Source organism: Mycteria americana, chromosome 2 (genome assembly GCF_035582795.1).
Source record: "Mycteria americana isolate JAX WOST 10 ecotype Jacksonville Zoo and Gardens chromosome 2, USCA_MyAme_1.0, whole genome shotgun sequence".
NCBI classification, from domain to species: Eukaryota; Metazoa; Chordata; class Aves; order Ciconiiformes; family Ciconiidae; genus Mycteria; species Mycteria americana.
This window is the reverse complement of record NC_134366.1, coordinates 170,195,996-170,210,678: the sequence shown is the minus strand read 5'-3', so window position 1 is coordinate 170,210,678 and position 14,683 is coordinate 170,195,996. Positions and strand designations below refer to the sequence as shown.

Below are 14,683 nucleotides of genomic sequence, written 5' to 3'. Positions count from 1 at the left end.
GTGTGGGGCTATGGTGTGGAACTGTGGTATGTGGGGCAGCGTGTGTGGGGGCTGTGTGAATGAAGCTGTGGGGTGTGTGGGGGGGCCATGGTGTGGAGCTGTGGTGTGTGGGGCTGCGGTGCATGGGGCTGTGTGTGGGGGGAATGATGTGGAGCTGTGGTATGTGGAGCTGTGGTGTGTGGGGCTGTGGTGCATGGGGCTGTGTGTGTGTGTGGGGCACGATGCGGAGTGTGGTGTGTGGGGCTGTGTGGGGGGGCATGATGTGGAGCTGTGGTGTGTGGGGCTGTGTGTGTGCATGGATCTGTGCTGTGTGGGGCTGTGTGTGCGTGTGGGGCACGATGTGGAGCTGTGGTGTGTGGAGCTGCGGTGTGTGGGGCTGTGTGTGTGTAACTGTGGCGTGTGGAGCTTGGCGTGTGCGTAGCTGCGGTGCCTGTGGAACTGTGGTGTGTGGAGCGATGGTGTGCGGGGCTGTGTGTCCATGCGTGGCTGTGGTGCGTGGAGCAGTGCTGTGTATGTGCTGTGGTGCGCGGCCCCGTGTGTCTGTGTGCGGGGGGGGGCGGTGGTGTGTGAGGCAGACCTCAGCGTGGGGCCGCGGAGCCGCTGTCCCCCGGGCGGGCGCTGCGCTACCTGACACGCAGCCCGCCCCGGCCGTGGGCGCCGCCCGCCCGCTCCCTCCGTCCCGCCGCTCCCTCTCCCGCTCCCGCCCCCAGCACGGGGTGTGGCGGCGGACCGGCGGCGCGGCCGGGGAGGGGCAGCCCACCTGGCCCGGCCGTTACCCGCGGCCCGGCTCGGGGGCGGGAACGGCCGGTGCGCGCTGCGGCGGCCCCGCTCCGGGCTTCTCCCTGAGGGAGCGCCGCGAGCCCGCCCCGCCCCGCCGCCGCCGCCAGCGCTCGGCCCCGCTTGGCGGCCGGGGCGTGGCCAAGCCCGGGGGAGGCGGGAAAGAGCCGCGCCGGGGGAGCCCCGCGGCTTCTGCCTGACAGGGCGGCGCCGACGGGGTTAACCCGCTCCCCGCGGCGGGCCGGGGCGAGCTCCCGCCTCCCGTGCCAGCGCCGGAGCAGACACACACACACACACACACACACACACGCACACGCACACACGCGCAGGCGATGGCTGAGGGGCGCGGACTCGCTTTTCCCCGAGATGATGTCAAGAGCTTGGGAGAAGGAGGAGGAGGAGGAGGAGGACGGTTGCTCTTTTTCTTAACGGCTTTGTTCTAAAATCATCCTAAATAAAGCAGCCCCAGCCCCGAGCGCCGGGGGAGCAGCCGTGAAAGTAGCTTTTTTTTTTTTTCTTCTTTTTTCTTTTTTTTTTTTTTTTTTAAATTTTTCTCCTCATCTCTGGCTTTGTGTCCGCCTGGGGCCGAGCCCCCCTCCCCGCGCTCCCGGGCCGCTCTCTCTCCGGGGAAGCCGCCGGCTTTTTTCCTCTCCTCCCGGCAGCCCGAGGCCGGAGGCAGCGCCCGCCGCCGCCGCCGTCCCGCCCCGCCCCGCCGCTGCCCCGGGCAGGTGCTCCGCCGCTGCCGGGGCGCCCGGCGGGCGCCTCCTCGCTGCCCTCCCGCCTCCCCCGCCCGCCGGCCGGGGCGGCTCCGCGCCGCTCCTCCCGCTCGGCGCGGTTCCTGCGGGGCGCTGGCTCCCCGTCGCCAGGGCCACGCCGGCGGCCCGGCGCCCCCGCCTCCCGCCGGAGCGGCGGCGCGGCCCGCCGCGCCCGGGGATGCTGCCCCCAACTCCCCGCCCGCCGCCTGACACCGCCGCCGCCGCCCTCGCCGCGCCGGACGCCGCTCCACTGCCCGCGCCGCGGCCACCTGCAGCAGCCCGGCTCCCCGCCGCCCGCCTCGCACCGCGGCGGAAGGAATAAAGCGCCCAGCCCGTCCCGACCCGCCCGGCCGGCGCTCCCCCAGGCAGCCGGGGCCGGGGCGGGGCGGGCCCCCGCGGGCCGCCCCCGACGGCCGGAGCCCGGGCGCCCGCCGCCCCTCGCCCCCCACCCCCCCACCCCGCGGCCCCCCGCGGATGGGCGCGCTGCCGTCGCCCGGCCCCCCCCGGCCCCGCCGCGCCGCCTGAAGAAACTTGGGACGGCGGCGGCCTCCGCCTCCCCGCCGCGCCCCGCCCGGGCTGCGGGGGACCCTTCCCCGCGCCGCCGCGCCAACTTCGCGGGGGGACCCGCCCGCCGCAGGACTCCGGCCCGGGGCCGCCGGCCCCTCGGCGGGGCGCCGCCCAGCGCCCTCTTCCCGCGGCGGGGACCCCCTGCCCCTGGCCTCGGTGCTGGGGAGGAGCGGGGGTGCCCTGGATGGCCCTGCGCACTGGAACGGCTTGGTTTGGGCAGGTCCTGCGCAGAGTTTCCCGGCTCCAGGGCACCTGGTCCCGGCGCTCCAGCAGCCTCCTGTGCCTCTCCTCCTCCCAGGAGCCCGAGCAGGCGGGCGGAGAGCGGCCGCCGCCGCAGCACAAGCTGCCCCGGAGCAGCGGCAGCTGCAGCGGCGGCGGCGGGCGCCGCCAGCCCCCCCGGCCCCTGCCCCCCTGCTGCGGCTGCTGCGGCCTGTCGGATCCCCGGGCGGCCAGGGGGGGACATGGTCCCCTCACTCGCCCCTTGCTGGCGGCCATGAAGAGGCAGAACGTGCGGACCCTGTCCCTCATCATCTGCACGTTCACCTACCTGCTGGTCGGGGCTGCCGTCTTTGATGCCCTGGAGTCCGACAACGAGATGCGGGAGGAGGAGAAACTCAAAGCCGAGGAGATTCGGCTCAAAGGAAAGTACAACATCACCAGCGAGGACTACCGGCAGCTGGAGTTGGTGATCATGCAGTCCGAGCCGCACCGGGCCGGCGTCCAGTGGAAATTCGCCGGCTCCTTCTACTTTGCCATCACGGTCATCACGACCATCGGTGAGTGTCTCACCTCGGGGAGGCCCTCTGGGGCCGGGGCCAGGGCCAGGGCTGGGGCAAAAGCCGCCCTGCTTGGGAGAAAGGGAGAGGGGCAGGGGGGCCGTGGCATGCAAAGGGTTAAGTGCGGAATGAGTTTTTTGGCTTCCCTCCCGTGTTATGTAATTGATTGCTCTTCACGGGCACTTGTTGGACTTGGCGGTGTCCCGCACCTCTTCCCCTGGAGATGGAGCCTGCGTCCCCTGGGTGGGACTGGAGAGGAGTGGGGCTGGCCTCGTGGGGGGATTGGTGTTGGCCAGGTGGCTACCATCGAGCTGTGGCTTGGGTGGCAAGGAGGATGGGGGAAGAGGCAGGGTGACACTCTTCTGGGGTTCCCCTCAGGAAGAAGGAGGCCCTGTTGCCCCTTTGCTTGTACCTTCCTCCTTGCACCTTTGCTTAAGAGGCACGGGGAGAACTTAGGCAGAAGGCAGTTGCATGAGGATGAAAACGATGAGGGCATGGGAACTGGATCAGCTGGGGAAAGCCCTTGATGTAGCCAAGTGTAGCCCTGCTTTTGCAAACTTTGTTTTGGCATTGGCAAGGGCTGTGGTGGGGGTTCCCACAGCTGTGGTCCCATCGCTGGGCCTCTCCTGGGCATTCCCAACGCGTTCCTGAAGTTTTTATTGCAGCTGGAGTGTCTGATGTGCCAACAGGTCACAGTCTGCGTCTCCTCTTTGTGGGCATATGGTCCGTCAGGCAAAACGGTGCCCGCTGTCACATCCGTGCTGCCCAGCTTCCCAGACATGCCATTTCCCAGGACGGTCGAGGGACGGTCGAGGAACAGTCAGTGGACACAGCCACAGGCTGTCATTTCGTACTTCTCTGCTTCCCGCAGCTAAAGCGGAGCGTTTCGCATAAAGTTTGCTTCCCTGCCGTAAAAATAAATACCACGATAACTAGAGGCTGCAGAGCGCACACAGAACTGTGCTACAACTCTGGCTTTGGCTTGATGAGCAGGTTTGTTCTTCCTGGTTTTGTGTTCAATAGGGTGGATTTACTGAGGCAGTTGATAATGTTCTTCTCCCAGCACTTCTAGATGTTCCCCCCTAACATCTGGGGAGATCTGAAAAGACCTCTCCAGCTCAGTGACTGTTTGATAGTGCATTATATTGAAGAGGACACAAAAGACTAGCTCTCTTATTAATACAGAAGGACTCAATCTTTTTACCATTTAGGGCTTGTTACAAGAAATTTGCACGTTGCCACCTGAAGATACTGACAGTTCTCAGCAGAACATGCTGTCCACTGCCCTTTGAGCAGTGTTTACTTGCGTTTATATTTCACTGTATTATACCTGGGGCAGTAAAAAATTTCCTTTAAAAGACCATCTGACACTACAAAGCCTATTTACCCTTACAAAGATAAGATTTTAAGGGATATTTTCCTCTTCTGTTATTAGATATATTTATATAAAATGCATATATGAATAGGCTATAGAATAGAAAGTAGAATGTAACTTTGGCTGATGACTTAGATTTCCTGCTGTTCGTTACGATGTCAGAACTCTCATTCCTCCTTTGGTCACTGATTCTCTCTTCCTCGATCTGTCTCTTGTCATTTATTTGTGCTAAGTGAATACGGGACTGTCATGCTCCTCTGGATTACAACAAGGCTTCCACGCACACGCTTGGGTACTCATGGTGCCCTACACTCCTGCCTGAGAGGTGGCTGCAATACTTTCTGCTTTCTTAAGCTCGGTTGGTGAGAGGTAGAAAGAACTGTTTTTACAGTAGTTTGGTGTTTTGATTGTATTTTACCCAGAAACAAGTACAACATGCTTGGGAAGCTTAGCATTTTCTCATGCAAAGAGCTGGGATTTGTTTAGGAAGCTCGGAGCACCTCAGCGTGCAGAGGATAGCGTGCGTTTCTGTAGGCAGAGGCGCTTTGGGATGTCAGGATTGTTTAAATTTGAAATGTGTGTAGCAACTGGGAACCACTGGGAGGAAGAGTGATAATAAAGAATGGTGCAGAAGAACAGACATCCTTTAACGATTGTTCATGTGGGAAGCTCTGCTCCAAGAGGATATGTGATCCGTCTTTCAAAAGTTTATTAATAGTTACTATCTACATCTTGCCAAATGCACTTGTATTTTGTGTATCGTCTCTTCAGTACTAAAGTAGCTTCGTGATGTTATCTGATCTACTGGTAGTCTGTAAAAGTGAACATGGAAGGGTTTTCTTTAGTTTGTTATTTATCCTAAAAGAATTTGGTTCAAAGGGGGCAAAAATGACTTTCTATATTTAAGTTCTCAGGAGAATAAGAGAAGACTTCTTCTCTTTGTTTCTTGCACGGGACAGTGATCTTAAGTGTTCGTATTAATCTTTTGTGATGGTTCTTTTTAATCTGACTGTGTGTACACTCTCACATACATTTCCTTCGCCCTCTGAAACCTTCCAGACAGACTTCAAGGAGCACATGCAGTGGCGTACGTGTTAGTGAACGTGCTGTAGTCAGTAGGTGCTCTTGCAAAAGTGCATCTGACTAACCGTCGCAGGCTGTTTTAAAACAGAGTGAATAAAAACCTCCGTTGCCACATCTAGAGTGGTACATCTATCTCCACAAAACTTCTCCTCGGAGAAGTGCAGTGGGAGTCAGCGGACCACAAAATCTAGCAATATGCATATGATAGCAGACTGATTTATGTCTAACTTAATTGCTCTCCTCGATACTGCCGTGCTCGCAACATCTCTGAAGCGCTTACCTCTTTACTGTGTTGATTTAAACTACTGTGGCTTTAATTTAATCACAGGCGTTTATCGCTGGCCATGGACCATGAGCCAGCCGCGATCGGTGGCCTGGCAGGGACCGGTTCTTTACCGCCGGAGCCGGGGAGCGCGGCCCCGGGCGGCCCCGGGCGGGGCGGGCGGGGCGGGCGGTGGTGCTGAAGGGACAGCTCCGGCAGCGCCGTCCGCCGCCTCCGCGCCGCCGGCTCCGGCCTCCCCCCGTCGAGCAGCCTCCGCGGCTTGTTGCTTCCTGTGGAAAGAGAGCGGTAAAGACCTGTTGGGACGGGAGCATGAAAAACTGAAAGCCTGCCGTGCGAGGCGAAGCGCCGAGATTTGGTCACCTCTCACATTTCCTCTCGTCTATGGCATTTGGCTTTTATTAGAGGGTGGTAGGGGGTTGTTGCTCACTTGTCAAGCGGAGTACTAAACAGAGAAGCGAGGGCTGATCAAGTAAATGGAAACTGTTTTTTTCACCCGTGACACAACATTTTTTTCTACTCCCCAGGTGCAATGTTGGTTTTTTCTATTTTTTTTTAACTGACCCAACGGAAAAAAAAAAAAACCAAACCAAACCAAAACCAAACAACCGCAGGTGCTACAACATTCGATGACTCTGCTCTTAAAACCCATTTGCAGAAGAAAAATACCCTGCTTTCACAAACTTTTGGACATGTTTGAATTCCGTGAAAGTTTTTAGGTGATCCAAAATAACTAATAAGCTGTTCTTGGCTCTCACCAGTTGCTGAGTTTATTTCGGCATTGTTCTCACTTCAGGGTTAGCTAGTGTAATTTCCTATCCATTTACAGTTACACAGCCATTTCCAGTTACACAGCCAAAATGATGACAGAGAGAAATTTAATCAAGTTCTCCATCCAGCTATTTGTCTTTTATGAGACACACTGTAGAATACGCCACAGCGTTCATCAAGAGGCTGGACACGATGAATGAAAACACCAACTTTTGAAAATAAAAGGTAATTCCTAGGATTCCTACTAAGTTTCAGTGCCCTTTTCTACAAGTTTATAAGAGTGAGTGAACTGCTTCTATGTAAGCAGGTGTCAACACTGTCAAAATGTGTTATTGGTATGGATATCGCTCCATCATTTAGGCCTTAAAGGGTGATAGTCATACTTGATTTAACACCACTGAGCTCTAGTAAACACTGAATATTTCTGGAGGCTTGCGCAGAATGTAAAGAACTGAAAGCTGTTTATGTCACCCTAAAATGAACTGAAACAACAAACAGATTGAGGATTTTTATTTATTTATTTTTTCCTGAGAAGTGACTGTAAGGAGAGCAAAATTCAGACAGTGTGTGCTGTGTATTGCTAGTCTCTTTTTCTAGCTTTTAGGCCTTTGTATTCAGTCTCAAACCTACTACAAGCAGTGACCGAACTGTCCTGGTGAACAGAGACAAAATATTTTTTAAGAATGCGGTACAATACCTGTAATGGTGAATGGAATATCCAGCTATTGACAGCTGTTTGGCTACTGAGTAGCTAAACACCCAGGAACTGTCTACAATCAGATGGGGAGATTGCATACTTCTTGCAGACGGTGGCCTGACGGAGTTTGAACCTGCATTAATGAACTAAGCAAACACATGCTTAAATCCATTTCAGGATAGTAGTTAAGTCTCCATATCCTTTCTCTGCATCACTTCACCCTTCTCTAAAATGGGTATAAAATACCAAGCTGGTAGTGTTGCGATGTCTCTAATTTGGGTTAGAAAAAGACATAAGTGTTTTTACGTGTGAATTATTTTGTTAGTATTGCTCCTAGTTTAAGATCAGCCTCTAGTGTTTTGAGTCCGCTCTTGGTTTTTGATGGATGGTAATATTTAAAGGCAGTCCATTGAAAAGCTTTGAGTAGGGTATCATGGCAGATGGACAATTTGCAATGGAAAGAAAGAAAAGAAAGGAAGAAAAAAAGACATGGAAAGGGAAAGATAAAGAATAAAGACACCAATGCTTTGGTCAGTTAACTGCTACATTCATGACTTGCAGGACCACGAAGGTCATATCTCATAAATAAACAAGCACAGAGTAGATTAAACCCCTCTATTATTAATAAACTCAGGTAAAAGTAGAGAGCAAGATTTTCTGGTGATATGAACGCTTGTAGATGCACTGAAGTAATGAATCTATTCAGTCACACCATCTGAAGCTTCAGTGGAGAATACTGGATGATCAGGACTTGTAATACCTGTTGGTGGTATTTCCCAGGCAAGGAGGAGGTCAGCTTTAGCGAGCCGCGTGAAGATGAACTGTGCATAGGATTTTGCTCCCCTGCATAACTAAAATACTCTGCAAGATCTTTTCACACTATATTCTTTGTCTCATGGAGATTTAAAAAAAAAAAAAAAAGAATATCCAGAATAGTGTTCTGCTAACACAGAGGGGACTTTGTGGCTACTCTGCTCACATGTTCATAGAAACAGTTCTTGAGTTCTTGAAAACTGATTTTGCAATGATACTTCACATTTGTGCCAGAAGCACATTAGCAAAAGCTTTTTAAAAATCACTGATAAGCAAGGCAAAAATACAGCTCGGACTGATGCTGAACTGCAACTTCCCGCTGTATGGCTTACTGGCAGTGCAAATGCAATATCCAGTAAGAGTCTGAAAACAGTTTTGGGGAAGCATCGAGAAGCCTCTAGCCACTCAGCTGGGTGATGGTGTCAGCAGATTTCCTTAGCGTAACCAAGCTTGAGAAATTAGTGTCTTGTAGTTTTTTTAGGATTTGATGCCCTTTGATTTCCTCCTAACTATTCATAACTTCTTTCTTTAACTGAAGCAAGTGAGATTTAGATTAGGCACGAGGAAACGCTTTCCAGCTGTCAGGGTGGTTGCGTGCTGCAAGAGATTGCCTAAGGAGACTGTGGAATCTCCATCGTTGGAGCATTTTACAGAGTTTAGACAAAAATCTGTCAGGAATGGGTAAGTTATAGCTGCTTTTGCCTTTGGGGAGGAAGATGGACTGGCTGACCTCTTGAAGTTTTTATCAGCCATATGTTCTGTGATTTTCCGAATCTTCCTCTTTCCACATCTTGAGCTCTAATAGTTCCTGGGCTAGCTTGTTTTCCTTGAGAAAGAAAAGAAAAGTTCTTTGAAATTCCATTTTCTCCACTGTATGGTCTTTGCTTATTGATTATTTTTCTATGCAGTAAAACCATTTACGTGCCTTTGCAAGTGTCAGCACAGAAATACCTGTGTTTGTCCACTGACAAGGCTACAAGTTAGAAGTGTCGGTGAGTCTTTTGGGGAAGAAGTTAGCTGAAGAAGAAAATGATCCCACTGATAGAGAGATGGCAAGCAGAAATTTACAGGGCAGAATTGGGAGGGAGAGGAGGTGTTCTAGACTAAGAGTAAGGGAAGAAGTTTAGCTGTTAGCTATGGTCTTATGCCTGTTTCAACTAAAAAGAATAAAAATCCCTTTGCTGTCTCTGGGAACAGCATCAGAACTATGAGGCTTGATCTAAAGGAAAACTGGTTAACGGAGAGCTTCCCTTTTGGGCACCATGAGTTTTGGGACAGACGCTGCTGGTCTGGCACACAGCAAGGACCAGAATGCTGTTGTTTTCCCTTGAAGGGAATCTGAGCTGAGGTGCATGGGTCCTTCAATGCCGGAGCATATTCCTTGATAAATGCTGAAAGCCATGCTCATGGCTTCGGGCTGGAGTTACACAGCACTTTATATTCAGAATGCTGTACTGACATTAGGTGATTCATCTTCACAACACCTCTGTGTAAAAATTATCCTCAATTTAGAGACAAGAAGATAAAATGACTTTCTGAAGATTCAGGTTGGGAACTATTTCTAATTGCCAAACAGCTCACTTCTCTCTCTTTCAGACCACATGGCGCTAGTTTATAGCCAGATTAAACAGTGAAGATGAACCAAAGGCAGAGATCCATAATGAATTCAAGGTGATATTAGTAAACTCCTGCAGCTTAGGTCTTCTGACATGTGATAATAGCAGAACCTGGAGCTTTATTACGTGAAGGAGCGTATACCTTTCTGGGTAATTATCTCTGTTATTATTATGCATCTTCTGTCAAAGGCCCTTTAGGTTTTTAGGTACCCAATTTCTATGAATTTTACTGAAGATCCTTGACTGGATTTGGATAAAGGCTGCAAGAAATATCCCCTTCCCCTGTAACAGATGCTAGCAAGGACGCTTGCTGGTGATGCAGAACTAATCAGTAAGAGTCCTTGCTGCTTCTAAGTTGAACTAAGAGGTTACTGTGGACTTGCAACAGATGTTTGCTGTGTGTAGCAGGCCTATTCATCTCTTTTTGGCTTGTGGATATTTTTGAGTGAAGCCATGGACTACTTCCGAAATTTCACATATGTAGATTGCTGTGATGCAAATTAATTTGAATTTGTTACCTTCTCTGGATTATAGTCCATGGAATCTACCGACTTCAAGTTAAAATGTATGGATAGAGTCCTTCCCCCAGGTTACCTATACCCTACCAGGTGTCTGTGACTTGATTAGCTACAACTAACGTTGATATTGTTGGTGGTGTAGCTACAGCAGTTTCTTTGATTAAAGTGAGAGGGTCTATGGATTGGGGAATGTTAGGCAAAAAAACCCCCAGAAATTAAAGCCTGATCCAAAGCCTGTTGTAAATAATGGAGAGAATATTTTGAGTGACAGTAGTTTTGGATCAGGCCATTATGTGACATGAATTCTACAATGCAAGGAGCCATATTCCATAGCAAACCAACTCCTGGAAAATATCTGTAATAGCAGTTTTCAGATTTATTTTTTTTTAATAATGAAGCAAACAGAGTTTGTGGAGTTAAAGCGTATGTTGGCTTTGGCATTTATACTGATTTTTGTTTTTTTAATTGACAGTGAAAGGCTAAACCAAATGCCTACTGCATACCTTAAACTTAGAGCAAAGAGAAATCTTGAGGAAGAATGTTCATGCTTTTTATTCCATTTATTTGTTTTGGTGGTGGTTTTTTTTTGTTATTTTGCTTTCTTTCCTTGCCGCCAGACAGTTAACAACCTCTTCTGATCCAACCTCTTCTGATCCATTTGAGACACCTTTTTTTTTTTTTTTTTTTTAAAGTGTATTGCGCAGTTACATCTTTTCTGTTTCAGGGGAAGAACCTCCTAAGTTTCTTAGCAGTTTTTTTCTTTTTAAGGAGTTAAGTGACCATGTTTTTAAATACCTGGCCAATTGCCACAAGACGCTTATGCAGTCATCAGTTGGTTAAAGGGTTCAGTATCCTTTTTAACTGCTTTCATTATGGAGATGATTAGGGCATGTCAGTGAAAGACATACCTCTATTAAGGACTCGTGTATTTGTTACTTGTTAGGATGATTAGGAGGCAATAGGCTATATTGTCCTTTCAAGTCGCTGCACCAGCAAGAAAGAAGAGCTTCAGAGAAAAGCAGGCAAGTAGTGGGGTTAAAAGGTATATGATGGGAAGCTGATCGTCTTCTTGCTCTCCAGTCACAGAAGAGGATCGCTCCCTTCGCTAGCTGTGTGAGCCTTCTCCGGAAAATTTCACAGAGAGCTTTAGGGCACAGATTGATGAATGAAACCTGCAGCGGCTCTCTCTAATTGTATAGTGAAGGAGATCAGCTACGAGGAAATGTTCGTAGACTCCCAATTTAGGGATATTCTTGACATATTGAAGGGAAGGTAGAAATAAAAGAGATCTGCTCCCAAGGCATTTGGCACTGTCAGCAATTTCCGATGTATGCTACCATTAACTCATTAAAGAGGTGTTTTAGGTGCAGATGGAATATTTTATTTCTTCCCCCCTCTTTTCTTTTGATGTCCTCTAGAGAGGATGTCCTCCTCCTATGTTTAAACCATCACAGGCCATTGCTATGGGAACTGTATCAGAAATTAACTGTTGTAACAAACCCGTGACCACCTGGAGTTTTGAGTTGTCACTTTGCAGCATTTCACACCAATCTGGAACTTTTCAGGACCAGACACAGTAGGAGAAGGTGTTGAATACTCTTGTTTCAAAGGTCTAGGCCTCCATTACTTGAACTAATGAACAGCTGCTGTTAGAATCACAGAATCATAGAATCATTTAGGTTGGAAAAGACCTTTAAGATCATTGAGTCCAGCTGTTAGCTGTTAATAGTTTGGATGGTATGGTGAAACAGGTCTGACTTCACTCAGTGAAAATAGTGTTATTGGCAGTTATAATTTTTAAAAATCTGCAGTTTGATACTTAGGTTAACTTTGCTCTGGAAACTAGGGGACCTGAAATAAAATGAACTCCAGCAGCAGGAAGGATGTGGAGCCCTGACCATAAGGCTCTGTATGCAGGCTGTGTCGTATAAGATACTGCATCAGAAATGTTTTAAAACTCTTCATGAAATAAAGATGATTGAACTCACCATTACAATCTTATATCAGAGAAACACCTCATACCTGCAGAAGTGACTTGAAGTCCCAGTGCTCCCCCACCATTTTTCTGGCCTTTGGGAAGTTCTTGGGCTTCCAGAGGTAGACCAGGAGTTTTAGAGGAGTTCCTTACAGGATAAGGCATATGGTGTTTTCTGCTGAGGACTAGAAACAGTAGAAAGATGCCCTTTCGGCATTATTCAGGATTGTTACATATACTAGGCTGTCAAAAAATTGGATGCCCTAGACTGCCAAAGAGGAAAAAAGCATATTTTCGGATGTGGAAGTCTGGGGACCAATGTTTGGGGGGTGAGAGTCTCTCCCAACATTTGAAGAGATCTACCTGCCATCACTCTGCCACATCCTCCATAAAAGTCCCTGATCTACTGTTTGCTTGCTCCTGGACACCAAATATGAGTTATCATTGCAGTCTTTTTTTCAATGTTACTTAGGTGTGTTAGAAATGAGATAAAGCTAGTTCTACTGATTTATTTCAGTTTAACTGATAGTTAAAACAGCGACACTGGATCTGTGCCATTGGAGTCACCTGGAAATCCCAGAGATTTGACCTGAATTCTTCAGTTGACCTTTCAACTGATATATTAAGAATCCAGTGATCTTCTCAAACTCTCTCCTTCAGAGTTTTTTCCCTCCTTTGCTGTTTCATGGGGGAATGAACATCCCAAGAAGAGGAAGGAGGTGGTGGCTGTCCAGTCTGTACTGATGCTCTATCAGCTTTTGCATTCTTTTCTGGTATTTTTGTCTGACAAACAAATAAACGATCAGTCTTTTGGCAGCAAAGGCTTAAGCTCATCATTTGCTCTTAAAACACATCCTGCCTAGTAGTAAAAGGCCTGTTATTTAAAGGGCACTTTTCAAAACAATTAGGACTTTAGTAGCAATGTGTTTGCCTTAATGAGTGCACTCTGCCAGTCAGAGGAAACAACATAAGCTGATACCTACTGATGTAGGCCAACAGAGGCAAATTAGCAGTGTTACAAGTCAGTTCATGAATGTACTGCACATCCAAGAATTTTATTTTAATGCTTGAGAAGCACTAGATATGATTCAGAATGGCTTCAATTTTGTTTTCTTCCCACATATCCACCCCCAATTATATTTTCATTTAGAAGCCTGTGTACCACTCCTGTGCTTGTGATAGCTTAATCTGTATGGGTTGCATTCAGCTCTGATTTGACTTGTTGGACTGGCACCAGAGATATTTTTTCATAAAGCCTCAGTCTTATTACGTTGCTGTTGTATGACGTTTGAAGTCAGTGTCCTTACGATGTAGGTAGGTCAGCTCCTGGCATTTTGGTGTGACATAGATTTCTTTTTTAAAGGTTTCAAGAGGTTTTTCTTTTCTCAGGATGGGCCACAGTAAAGGCTGGTGGTACTGAATAAGTAGATGCATGAGATACAAGCTTGGCTCTGAGTATCTAGTGATAGGTATCACAATGGAAGTTGCTAGCTCTTGAGCATATGGGGTCCTGATTTGGATAACTACCTGAAATCTGACTGCGGGTTGGGTGGTGAGCAGTTAAAAAATATTTCCATCATCTCTTTGAAAATAATCCAGCCTGGGGAGCTTTTCAAATCTGATCAAAACCACGGTCTGTTCCTGAAGAACTTGAGTGCGGTACAGTGAATAAGAAAAGCTGTTAAACAACAGCAAGGAAGAGTTAGGGTGGCCACAGAGAAAAAAAATCTTTCTAGCAATGATACTAGTGAAACACTGAAATACGTTGCCTGGGGAGGGTGTGGGCTCTTCTTTGCTAGGTCTTGAAGAACAGGATAGACAAGCATCTGTCAAAAATGACCTATGCATACTGTTCTGCCTTGCGGCAAGGTATGGACTAGCCTCCTCCCACCTCATTTTTAATGGATCTGTACACACAGAGGCTGTTTGAAGTTTGTCTTCGATCTTGCTTGGGATCTATGTAAGTTTATCTTGTTCTTTTTTGCTGAAGGTTCCTGCTTCCCTGAGGGATTATCAGTGCATCCTACAATTTTGTCTCCAGCTGAATATCTGGATAAGAATCAAACCTCTTCTCTAAGCAGCAACTGTTCACTGTCAGCAATGTCACCAGTTTTTTATGGCTGCTGTTTGAACAGCTCTACCAGTGGCTGTTGCAGGGAAAAACAAACATGCTGCCTATCTTTAAAAAAGGGACAGGAGAGAACATGGAGAGTTAATGCTCAGTCAACCTAAATTTGATACTCAGAAAGATATTTGACCAAGCTGTTAAACAATCAGTGTGAAAGTACCGAGGGGATAACAAGGGACAAGCTGGAACAAATGCAAAATTTTGTTGAGTAACTCACGTCAAACTTCTGTGGGTTGTTTTTTTTTCAATCTAGTAGCTGGTCTAGCTGATAATGGGGGAGCAGTAGATCTTGATGTTTATTACATATGTGGCATTATAATAGCATTGAGTTCTCATAATTGCAGTAGAAAAACATGGACTGGATGGAATTACAATGTGCATGGTCTGGATGCACACACACTGTGGACTAGAGGTTGCAGTGTGGCTGGACTTATGCATGTGTGAAAAACACATACGCTGTGCAGGTGGTTGTAAAGGGGGCAGAAAATACAAACCTGATTGGCCCCTCCTAAATCTGCCACCAGATAATTTCACAACAGGATAAAAAAAAAT

At 48.6% G+C, this 14,683-nt stretch overlaps 1 protein-coding gene across 1 annotated transcript in view; it reads left to right on the top strand.

Annotated features, from left to right (window-relative positions):
• Positions 1-2,078: 2,078 nt before the first annotated feature.
• Positions 2,079-14,683, top strand: part of KCNK9 (potassium two pore domain channel subfamily K member 9) — an 86,119-nt gene continuing 73,514 nt past the window's right edge. Inside the window, exon 1 of the mRNA XM_075495768.1 lies at positions 2,079-2,875. Coding sequence (XP_075351883.1) covers positions 2,284-2,875 — 592 coding nt within the window. The 5' untranslated portion in view covers positions 2,079-2,283. The remainder of the gene's footprint in view (positions 2,876-14,683) is intronic.